This window comes from Saccoglossus kowalevskii, chromosome 22, assembly GCF_978046115.1.
Source record: "Saccoglossus kowalevskii chromosome 22, keSacKowa6.1, whole genome shotgun sequence".
NCBI lineage: Eukaryota > Metazoa > Hemichordata > Enteropneusta > Harrimaniidae > Saccoglossus > Saccoglossus kowalevskii.
Window position 1 is genome coordinate 10,328,881 of NC_140662.1, and position 12,938 is coordinate 10,341,818.

The following is a 12,938-nucleotide window of genomic DNA, read 5'->3' on the forward strand; positions in this document are numbered from 1 at the left end:
ACATTTTCCTTAGAAAGATTTCATGTCTGATATCAAACGATATCAGTTGCCTTGTCCTGGTCATTGGCGATTGGTCTCGGTGAAATGATATTTAACAAGCCATTCATGGCACAGTCCCCGTTATTTATCAAATTTAATATACATAGTTTTATTTATAGTAATATAGCTTGAACATGAGCATGTCAGGAATATGATATGATTATGATGATTGTTTAGCATTAAAATGATTGACATTTGTATCTGGTCGTCAAACGAGTATTGAGAGATATTGCTCTGGAACAGCATTAATTAAAACAAAATCAGCCATTTTGAATACATGTATAATGAATATATAAAATTTGAACATAATAAGTCAAAGCATGTCAGAGATATGGCACTAGAACTGCATTCATTAAAACATAATGGCCACCAGTCTGTGTCCTGTACAATAACCAAAATGATCGCATAAATAAACAAAATAAATTCGGCGTGAGTTCAAACCTATGCAAATGGTAATACTGCCTTATTTTTTACAGGCTTTATCACATTCACTTTTAATTTTTTCTCGAACCGAGGGTTTAAATTATATAATTGAGTTAATGATTCGGAAATTAATTCATCTACTAGTTATATACGCCATGAAAGATGATAATTTGACAAATTTCAACCCAATATTACTTACACTTACAGTGAGAACAATAGTTCACTTCTCACACCTTCTGCACACACATAACCGCTGGTGCCGGTCTGCGGATATTGACATTTATGCAATATACATGAGTCAAAATAGTGTGTCTGTTTCTTTGTACGTGTTGGCTGTGGATATCATTCCTCCAGGAATCACCTGAAAGCCCCCGAATCAGTATGCCACAAATACACGCGCGTACGGTGAATTCTTCTCTAGTGTTACTCAATAAAATAAGAATACAAACATGTCATTATGTCCAAACTTAACCAGAAAACTTTTATTTTGTTTCAGTTGTTTTGGATTATTTCGACAGAATTAATTTCCCAAAAAGCATTCACGCATTTCTCAATCAGAACGTTCTTATTACCCCCATGGTTCCACGGAATGGAGCCGACTTATCACATTTGTTAACTGCTGTCATATTTCCATATACAAGATATAATAAGTGGTTTACGGTAACCTATTTGAAGAATAACCATCAGTTGAGTTACAATCCTGACTGCATCCGAATTCATCAAGCATGCGACAATGTATAGCAGTAATCGGTCGAGGCTTCGCGAATTTGTAAAGAGCTTTGTCATATACGCCTTCCAACAGGGCTGCGTGACCGTTCATGAAGTTGCGTGCTGACTTGAACAGTCTCGCCTCCCACGTGACGTTTTGTGTGTGCTGACCAGGGGAACGCTTGGTACGCCCGCTCACACAGGATATTGCATTTTTTTTACGTTAACTGTGACTGCCGCCTCGCAAGGCAATTTTAAAATTGAAAAGTGATACCATCTGAATGAGACGTGGTGAACAATAACAACTTTTGAAATTACACAATAATTGTCATCTCCAAACCCGTGTTCCGAGCTCCGTTAAAGAATCGGTCGTCATGGGGGTTTTCGCTGGTTCCCGGCGTCCTTTGCGAATGGCAAGTAGGACGCAGGGAATAAGCAATCGCCATATTGTTCCACTGAGCCGGGATTATAGCCCCAAAGTCACGTGACTAAGTGACGTAATTTGAAAACATTGTAGCATAATTCTTTTTCTGTTTAGACTTACATATGTTTCTGCTGTTTATAACCATGGAGGCAGGTTTTTTTTATCTGCCCAGCTTTCGAGAGTAAAAGGAAACCTTCAGTTCTAGGGCCACGAGCGTAAACGATGATATCTTTTTACCAAGGAAAATAGAACAAGCAACGAGAAAGTGAAGTCAGTTGTTTTCTAGTTTGTCCGCAAACAAACAACAGAGTATCTTGAATATATGCCGAAAACGGAAAGTCTATGTCGTGAGATATCCCATATTTATAAGTGCACGAATACTGTGTCATATTTCTTTTTCAAAACACGATGCTTATCCCAATCAGTAAAGCAATGCGTACTTCATCACGACGACTCAATTACTTCAATATAAATGTACATTCCTTCATGTGCATCTTTTCAGGGCATGTTCTCGACTAGTGATTTCCGTGAAAATCCGGATAGTAATAAGCGAGGGATTTCTGGAATGGTAAGTTACTCCTCATAAGGAACTCGTCAACGGTGATTTCTACTTCCATTTTGTCGAATACACTGTAACGAATTTCATTTATTACACGTAACATCTAATGATTCGTTATTATCCATATATACATTTTATTCAAGATTCCCAGTGAATACTTACCCAAGTTCGATGAGTTTATCAACGCGACTGGTTCTGATTTAGTTGGCTACACCTCGTCCTCGGCCGGATATGATTCAATGTGGGCTTTGGCCTTGGCATTGCATAATGCAATGGTTTCATTAGAGCAATCCGACGGTAAGACGAGGACTTAAAGGGCGGTGGTCGTCGCGCCGCGTCCTGTTTGATATGGGACTCGTCGCGACGTACACAGCGCGGGTAAAATACATTGTTCGTTTACATGAAATTCGAACACGCGCTGCGCGACAACCATCACCCTTTAAAAATCCATCCTCTGAACGTTTATGACATGTACACGTTAATTAAACGTGGTTATATTTATATCTTATATCATATATCGCGTCGACGGATAATACACTATATTTCTGACATTTGTGCTTACCCAAATGAATCAGATGCCACCGCTTGCTGCGTGATGCATACAACTGCGATAATTGTGACATATTGTGATTAAAATATTACCGCTATGAATTTCGTAATCAAAAACATTCTCTATCTTGTAAATGCTACGTAATCGTTTCATATTTTGAAATATTTTCTGGGAGAAAACAAATACTCCATGCAATACCGCAAAATTATGCTGTAACTTACGGCGACAAGGTGACATGTGTATAACAGATAAGATAACCTTCTACATCTGTTTGAAATGTATTTGCATTCGCTTTAACGTTCGCAATTTGCCTTATTTGAAGGAAACTACACTAGGCGTCAGTCCATACGTTTGCTATATAAGAATTACTGCTTTTTTGTATCACTCTCGCTGTTCTCGTGATCAACCATCCCAAAACATGATTGCTATGTATGTTGCCACGCTATTTCTTTTATTGTACTTGATTTAAAATAGGCAGTACGCCATAATTGTATTTGTATTATTGGTAATTTCTATCCTTTTTAAATATTTACAATGTACACTGGGCTTATGTAGTTATTTATTCCCAGGCGTGATAGATGCATATTGTTTCATTTTTTTTACCGTTTTCATTGTTTTAAAGGTAACAAAAGATTAGAGGATTTCAATTACGAAGACAAATATCTTGCAGATTTGATTATGGCAAGTCTTATGAACGTCTCAATTCACGGTGTGTCGGTAAGAGGACATTCCAAATGTGTCTATTTGTCTGTTTGAGTATATGTGTCTGAGTATAACTGGTGAATCGATTCCAGGTAGAAATGTCCTTATAAACACCTCTTCCGTCCACTTGCCCACACGCACGTATCAATTTTCAAACCTGCAAGAGAGAACACACCTGATTTCTAGTTAAGTTGAACAATCCTGACCCTCCGTTGCTATGGCACAAGCCTACAAAACTGATTTGTTTACAACTTCGCGCCAAATGTATCTCCTTCTAGACAACAAAATCCCGGACAAAACTCATTTTTCTTTTCGTGAATGTGTGCCAAAGTTACTATTTGGTTTTCTGATATCTTTTTTACAAAAATTAAATCCGGAAGTTTGGAGAACGTTTTTCTCGGAAACGACAATTTTGAAAAAATCTTGCCCTACGTCGCCATGGCAATGCTCAAACAACCCTGAATTTGTGGCCGTGGCTTCGCGCAAAATAAATCTCGTTCTACTCTGCTTTAGTGTGTGCCCAGAGTTACTATTACTAGTCAGTACAGTACTAAGTCGTCACTGTGCATTATACAAAATCTTCAAAATAATTCAGCACTTTGTTCATCAACAGTTCACGTATATAAATCATTCAAATTTACTGATTTTTTGAGTTCAATAAACATTCAAATCAACCGACAATTCAAGTCTAACACAAGCAAGTTCATTAAGTAATTTTATGAAGTCTAAATTATTGCCATGTATATAAGAGAGCCGTTCAGCTCGCCGTCAAGTTCATACATGTACGTATTAATTTGTTTGTGATTTTGTTTGCCAGGAGCGATTTATTTTTCAAACCTAATAGTCTTGTAACAACTGCTCTCTAATTAAGGTGAACAAATGAAAAAATCTACCCTACGGTTGCCATGGCATTGGCCGACAAAATGATTATTTGCATTAACTATCGCGAATCACCCTAAATCGACTGTGCACAAACCGGCAACTCCTGTAATATAGTTAGGTACGTTTTTTTTTTGTCTATTCTATCTACAAGTATTTGTTTATTCCAGGCCAATATTCAGTTCAATATTCATGGGGATCCTTTGACTGACTTGAAGGTTCAACAATTCCAAGGTAATTATTCCAGTTTCAAAATTTATTTATGAAAGATTCAACATTCTACAAGTTAACCCCTATCAAGAGATTGCATTAAAAACAGTAGGACATTAGGACAAGTAGAAGCGTGCTATCTGTTATAAAATTAATATTGGTCCGGAAATACCTGAAAGCATATTTTTTATTTATAGTTTATTTATAGACGTTTGACATTTATTATGATGTAATACTCACAAGATTCTATCTACAGGTGGTCAAAATGTCGAAGTCGGTATATATAGAGCAGACTCAGGTGACATTATACTTTCTGGATCTAATCCAATAATATGGCTAGGTACGATATGTTTTTCTCATGATGTCTCGGCGTGTACATTTCTATTTTTTATTTCGTCTTTTTTTGTTGTACATTCATTTATTTGTATATTCTTTGACCAGTCGAAAGAAGATAGCGTTTGGGCAACTGATTTTATATGCGATGCCGATTTCACTGATCACGCAAAATCTTAGACAAACGGGAATTGATTCATTAAAAAATGCAAGTGAGTGAGTGTATAACTGCTATGATTTCTGACCAGAACTAGTAATGCTAACGCCCTCGAAACTGACTGTAAGCGGTTGTTTCATGAGACCTTCATCGCACATCACCATGCGTGCTTATGAAAGTTGTACGTCATTCGAAAATAATACTACAGACTAGATATTTATTTTTTCTGTGTATGATATTTATATTTCATTTTATCAACTTCATACGTTCACACGACAGTATTTTATCGGAGCCCAACGGCTCGAGGCAGCACAAATGGCTGTGTAAACGCGTTCGGCTCGAGCCGGCTCGAGCCAAGTTCGGCTCCACTAAACCCTCGGGGTTGAACTCCGATAGGGTTGAGTCCCGACATGGCTCCGATCGTGTAAACGCATCGGGCCCAGCTATCGGAGCCGAAATCACGCCCTCAATCGTCTTCTTCGAGTAACCTCTCATTTCAATTATGACGGAGACAACATCTTTTGTAATTTCATGCAATTTCCGACTTGACGAAGAGGTACGCGTCCTAATATACCTAGTACCTAAATCATAATACCAGTCATTGTCTTTTCTACCTCCACGCACAGGCTCTTTTTTTCCTTAGCTCAACAGCATCGTGCCATGTAAAGAAAAAGCACAAGCGCGACACTAAAATCGTTTTCAGTCACTATTTATTCGAGGGCACTGTTTCGTTCGGCTCTGATCGAACTGAATCGAACTCTGGCAGATCTCGGCTCTCGTTCGGCTCCCGACCGTATGAACGCATTGGAGATAATCTCCTGTTAATCCGTGGGAGGAGCAGTATTTCGGCTCCGATAAAATGCTGCCGTGTGAACATAGCAATTATTTATTAAAACGGAAAATGAAAACAAACAAAATTACATTGCTATTGTTCTGTGAGTTTCTCTTCGCTGAGTTACACTTTAATGTGCACTTTTTGTCATCAGGTAATGGTCCTCCGAATGATCGTATTTATTCAGAGAATGTTATAACACAGATTCCGTTGTATATATATGTGTTAATGTCACTTCTGGCTGCTATTGGAATTGTATGTGCCATGTGCTTTCTTTTTCTCAATATAAAATACAGAGAGGAAAGGTTGGTGCAGTTAATTGACTAAATTTACAATGTCTGAACTCTCTAGTTAGGTCATTGATACGAACATTCGATATATATTTACTACATATTTATAGCAAAAAAATATTAAATTAAAATACCTGGAAAAATAATTCGACTCGATGTCGAATGCTTTCCAGTATAGTTACACGATCATCGTGTGTAATACTTACCAAAGGATATATTGTTGGTAATATTTTTATTTGAAATATTTTATATTTGGCGTATTTTAGCAATAATTTCTTTAAACGTAATATGTGTTACATTATATCTGATCTGATGGGTTTCCTTTTAATCTAGGATATTCAAAATGTCATCGCCGACTATAAACAACTTCATATTTGGGGGCTGCATACTCACATATCTGACTGTTATGGCTGCTCCGTTTGAGGGCTCTTACTTAGATCCTTTATTATGTTGTAAAGCGGGAAACTACCTGTTGATGATTGGGTTTTCCTCCGCGTACGGCGCATTATTCTCGAAGACCTGGAGGGTCCACGTGTTATTCACCAATAAGCAGTTCAAGAAGAAGGTATTCAAGTTCATCGTTAGACTTATTTATCCGCCTATAACAACTATAACAACTTTTTCCACTTTCACATGAATATGAAAGATGAATATCCGATTTATATATTTATTGATGGTCACAACGAAATGTGATCATTAATGTTAAATTTGTCACTAAGGAACGACTCCCTCTTCTCAGTATTGACCATCGTTCACCAAGAATAAGTAAGGAATGAGGCTATTATCTTTTTTGTTGTGGTTTCATCTGTGACATGTAATATACAAAAATCAAAAACGAAAACGTTTGATTTCCACTACCAGCAACAGATGATTACATATCCTACTCGTGCCGTTAATCAAGTGACATTTTCATTATATCTGCCTATTTGTAAACTTTCGGAAACTCGTGCTTACGGGTTCGCTATTCAACACGATTCTTTTATTCCAACTCCTTTTCTTTTCTTGGTCTATATATGTTGTGCTATCGGGTTTCACATGTTATGTTTGTTATATTTTTAGATTCGCCGCACGGAAATGAGTGCAGATTTATTAAACACATGATATTATTCATACTTATAGGCAGTTATCTTTGGGGAAACGTACATAATACCCAATTGGTCCCTGGACAACAATGCACATTTTACATTTACCAATATAATTGAGGTAATTTCCTTGATCCATGATTTTCAGGCAATAAAGGACATCAAGTTAATTAGTTTTGTGTGCATACTTTTGACCATTGATATCATCACTATTGCATTATGGGAACTGATCGATCCCCTGCGAATTGAATTGTACGAGACGCATGAAACGGTGAGTGGAATTTTCTGCGTTGTATGGACGCAACTGTATTATCTGACAACAAGGTTATTCAATTCCATTTTCTTATTAGTATTCGGAATGACTATCACACATGTACACAATCTACGAAAATGTTAATTGCGTTGTTCTATGGGGGGATTCCAAAATACAACATATACCCGCAACATATTACGCAACATAAATGCTATTATTTCATCATACTTCCAGGATTTCTATCATGTCAACAATAATGAACATGTGGAAGACCATATCATTATATATCAAGTCGAGTCATGTGAATCATCTCGTCTGTCGTACTGGATTGGTGTCATTTATTCTACCAAAGCAACGCTTCTAATGTTTGGCGTCTTCTTGGCGTGGGAGACGAGAAAGGTACATGTATTTTCGATTACAAATTGTCTCTAATTTTAATATTAGGACAGCAACGTACAACATCATATTAAAATAATTTATGATTAATTAATTATTTATCTGAAAACCGATGATGGTCTAGTTTCTGAAAGTTAACAAATCAATGATATGAACATGTAATAATCTAGCAAATGGATGTACACGTATACAGTTTGTAGGATAGCGCAGACAAGAAGCTTTCTTTGGCTCCACGAGTATAAGCTTGTACCTTACGGCAGTGTCTGTTTTCCATGGTCTTTCACTGTTGTCTCCTCGATACGAAGAAGTCGCTGTTCTGTTTTTTTATAACATCTGAGACATACTATCTATCTATCTATGGCAAACTACTAACGAATAGATCGGTTTTGATGTATCACATGACCCTGCTCTCGCGTAAGTGATAGACATAGTTGCTGAGAGCTATTTTACCACCCAAAGTTTTGCGGTTGACAGCCCACAGACCTAGCAACGACTAAATTCACAGTGTTGGTGTTTTTCACGAGGAAGGACAAGTAAATGCTTACACGAGGCCTTATATTCACCACATTTCCGTGTATGTGAATTATCATTAGGTTTTCTTTTATTGTAACTACAAGAAATGATGCATTGTGGTAGGGTCTATTATGCATGAATGAAAACATATTCTGATACCAATCTTGTTTATGTACAACAAATATTTTTAAACTTTTCAAAAAAAGGAGAAAAAATGGAAAATGTTGAAACGTATAGATGGAAGCTACGAACGTGAGAACACGCCCGAGAACTATAAAGTGAAGTCACTAAAACATTACACAATAGATGTATACGCACACTAGATAGTTAACAGTTTTTAATTTCCTGTGAGTCCTTTGTTCCAAGGCGGAATATAGTTTCCTCCACGACCAGCCCGGGTTGATTCTCATTACCAATTTAATTCACAAAAAGCGAATATATCTCTGATGTTATGGTCTCTTGAATTCAAATAATGTGGAAACGAATAAAAATGGTTTTCCGGAATAGTATGTCGCTAATGAAGTACCATTATATAGTTTTTTTTTGCTTCAACTACATAAAATGCCATAAAAAATCCTGGTAATGCGAATAAATTGATTATAATTAACAACAACATCCTACTTTAGACTAAATATACGATTTGACTCTGTTATAAAAAGACAAAAATTACACCTGGGTCGATTACTCGTGACGGAATCATATTTATCGGTGTCTTACTTTCCTCCAGTATGAAACAATAGCCTTCGCAAATTGGATTCACGGCGCCCGGTCGTAATCGACATGGGCTGAAATGTTGTCTCTAGCCTAATCGCTGTTCTGTGAAATGTGAAAACCAAATCCAGTCTCGAAATTGACATAACCTCGACCAATGTTTTCCGAATAACACTACGAGGATGACCACGTCTATAAACAAATCACCTAAATTATCAAACAGACATTATCAACATCTGTATCATCGCTACAAATATTCATTCATTTTAGTAAATTCGAATACATTGTGGGACAATAGGAAACATACTACCACACATTTGCAGATATTCTACAGTTAGTATTACCTATGTTGATCAAATTTCGAACCTTTTTTGGAAACGTGACAACATTTTAAGAGTGTATAAAAGACAATGACGTGTCATATGATGAGATGGTGTGGATAACACAGCTATTTGTTGGTAATTGTAAGCTTTATTAGCAGAACCCAAATTGGAAATGGATTAGTATATTGAATTGTAACATGTTTCGCACTACACGTTTTACATACGTCTATAATACAAAACAAATGTGTTGGCACCGTAGTTATTACATACCTAACGCCACAAAAAATATTCTGTAAAATAACATATTATTTAAACTATAATGCTCTTACTGTCTATAATTACATACAAAATATTGAGATATTTTTTTACAGATTTATTATAATTGTTGCCCCTAATATTGTCATTTCTAAACTGGTAGCAGGTATGAAATGATGATCTAAATAATCGGAATTGTCAGTATCTATCTATAATTTAATTTATACCTACCTATTTGTAATTTAATTCATTGTAGGTAACTATAGAATTACTGAACGATTCACGTTATATTGGTATATGTATCTACAATGTGGTAATTCTGTGTGTGCCAGCAGCGTTGTTAGCCTATGTTTTAAGACTTCAACCAATGGTGTCGTACTCTATAATATCCGTATTTGTAATCTTCGGAACAAGTGTTACTCAGTGCCTCGTGTTTCTGCCAAAGGTTAAGATAATTTTCTAATTATTTATTTATTTATTTATTTATTTATTTATTTATTTATTTATTTATTTATTTATTTATTTATTTATTTATTTATTTATTTATTTATTTATTTATTTATTTATTTATTTATTTATTTATTATCCACGCGTCCATCGGGCCAATAATATTCAAATTAGTTACTGAATCTTTTCTTATATTTAGATTATCGCGTATCGCGATGGTGACGTTCTCCCATGGGGACATCAATCACACCGAAGTACTCACCGTACTCATAATATAGTGTCAACTACTACATCAGCTCTACCCGCTACAACAACCGACGTTGCAATACAGTAAGTACATTTATAAGACAAGCGATCACTGGCGAGTGAAAACATTGTCTATTCATGGCTGGTGTATTTTATTTAGCAGATATTTTTCACGTTGTACCTGTAAATGTTGCAACAGAGGATAAAAATCGTTAGTTATTCAAAATTGTTGGCTTGTCTATTGGGAAATGATCTGACGTTGGTGATCTGACTACCATACGTATTGGGGGGGTAGTTCGCGCTAGTTAAGCATAAGTTAAGCATAATTAAACTAAACATACGCTCGACTTCTATATATGTATTACCACTTAACGCAATACAAAACAATACTTCTAACTTTAAGGTAACTACTTATAGTATTTCCTTTCATTAAAAATTAGATGTCTTTACTATTTATAACGTTAACTTGTCCCCGTGTTCGCACTGTCTACTCCTTGTAATGTCCATGCATGTGTTGAGTTTGCCCTCGGTATCCTGAAAGCATAACACTCTGTACAGTGATAGACCCAGCTCTTGTGAAACACGATACAAAATAATTACATATCATAAGTTACCAAATATCATAATTTTCTAATAATGACGTCATAGCTATAAATTGTCTCACAATAATGTAAACTAAATTTGACTACATTTAATAATTGTGATAGCGGTGATTTATAACAACAATGAATCCCACACAGCGTCATATTGGACTCGGGGACGACAACACGTGATAGTGTGTTCGGCTCGCACATTATCTTGCCAATATGGCGCTGCGAGGGTATTGTTTTGTGAATAATGATAGATAAGTAATTAAGATTATGAAAATAATTAAGATTATATAAACATCGATACTGATTTATATTCATTATAACTGTATAGTGTTGTACTGAACCATGAACGTGGATCATGTACACACTTATTTATTTTCAACTAGTCACTGTGCGACCGTGTTTATTCCACGTAATTTCGAGCTGTTTTTTTTTGGACATACAGTGTGGCGAGTTATGAAGCGCATTTTCGTGGAATTGGGAAAATTTTGCCATTATCCCGGGTTTATATCTTAATTGAATTTCATTTTTAATTTAGTTAATTGTCGAAATGCCGATCTTTTACTTTTATTTAAAATTAACCATTATGAAATATGTATAGTACATTATTTAGCATGGAAATACCTAAAATACCTTCGCGTTTGACAAATCTCACGCGATGTTTTTTAATAAGTGTCAAACCGATGCTATGACCTTTGTTTGTTCTGTAAATTTGACGCATATCGGGGGATATCACAATGAACGAAAAATGGTCTAGTAATACTGGCTTTCGGGTGCGAACTGATTAAATAATTAAGTTCAGACCATGGGTATTTTGTCACTCATGTATTCTATTGTGAATAAATGTTCTTGTCCTTTTCCGTAGGTGCAACAGGTATAGTTGGTATGAGGATGGTGAAGAGCAGTCAGTTTTATAAACTCCCACTTCGTGTGATGTTGTTTATGCATGTTTGTATTAGTACCAGTGCTAGGTGCAATGTAGTGTAGTGTAGTGTAGTGTAGTGTAGTGTAGTGCAGTGCAGTGCAGTGCAGTGCAGTGCAGTGCAGTGCAGTGCAGTGCAGTGCAGTGCAGTGTAGTGTAGTGTTGTGTAGTGTAGTGTAGTGTAGTGTTGTGTAGTGCAGTGCAGTGCAGTGCAGTGCAGTGTAGTGTAGTGTAGTGTAGTGTAGTGTAGTGTAGTGTAGTGTAGTGTAGTGTAGCATAGTCTAGTGTAGTGTAGTGAAGTGTAGTGTAGTGTAGTGTAGTGTAGTGTAGTGTAGTGTAGTGTAGTGTAGTGTAGTGTAGTGTAGTGTAGTGTAGTGTAGTGTGGTGTGGTGTGGTGTGGTGTGGTGTGGTGTGGTGTGGTGTGGTGTAGTGTAGTGTAGTGTAGTGTAGTGTAGTGTAGTGTAGTGTGGTGTGGTGTGGTGTGTAGTGTAGTGTAGTGTAGTGTAGTGTAGTGTAGTGTAGTGTAGTGTAGTGTAGTGTAATGTAGTGTAGTGTAGTGTGGTGTGGTGTGGTGTGGTGTGGTGTGGTGTAGTGTGGTGTAATGTCATTTCAGGAGGTACTTTATATTCTTTCATTTATGAGATGCAATAAAGCAAAGGCAAGGACAAGGGCGTCACTATGTAAAAATGTTTTCAGAATGTATATTAATATTTAATCCAAGTTTGCGTAGCCTATTGGTGAGTAAAAGGATTAGGTATGTCACATATTATGTTAAATTTAATATATTTGTACCATACCTAATCTCTTTACTAATCCTAGGCTATGCAAACAATTCTATTTTAGGTTAGAATGTATATCATGTTGTTACTACTTTTTTAGAAGTCATTTAATTAAATCCGATATAGAGTTGCTATTTAATTGACTTTTTTCAACTTCAACTAAATTGTAACCTTATATAGAGTCCAACCATATTTCAACTTTTTATTAAAATTTAATCATAATTTAATATGTTGGTATAAGGCGTAACTTATACTCTTAAGCCGTGTTTCAGACATGCCTTGATGTATGCACGTGTGATGATTTCGTGATTCGGT

The 12,938-nt window shown here is 36.1% G+C and overlaps 1 protein-coding gene across 1 annotated transcript in view; it reads left to right on the plus strand.

The window, feature by feature from the left end:
* The window catches only part of LOC144362635 (gamma-aminobutyric acid type B receptor subunit 2-like), a 31,972-nt gene extending 20,133 nt beyond the window's left edge, over positions 1 to 11,839 (plus strand). Inside the window, exons 8-18 of the mRNA XM_078013743.2 lie at positions 2,097 to 2,162; positions 2,297 to 2,450; positions 3,326 to 3,420; positions 4,455 to 4,518; positions 5,971 to 6,121; positions 6,440 to 6,671; positions 7,337 to 7,459; positions 7,676 to 7,840; positions 9,896 to 10,084; positions 10,286 to 10,416; positions 11,788 to 11,839. Coding sequence (XP_077869869.2) covers positions 2,097 to 2,162; positions 2,297 to 2,450; positions 3,326 to 3,420; positions 4,455 to 4,518; positions 5,971 to 6,121; positions 6,440 to 6,671; positions 7,337 to 7,459; positions 7,676 to 7,840; positions 9,896 to 10,084; positions 10,286 to 10,416; positions 11,788 to 11,839 — 1,422 coding nt within the window. The remainder of the gene's footprint in view (positions 1 to 2,096; positions 2,163 to 2,296; positions 2,451 to 3,325; positions 3,421 to 4,454; positions 4,519 to 5,970; positions 6,122 to 6,439; positions 6,672 to 7,336; positions 7,460 to 7,675; positions 7,841 to 9,895; positions 10,085 to 10,285; positions 10,417 to 11,787) is intronic.
* Positions 11,840 to 12,938: the final 1,099 nt, after the last annotated feature.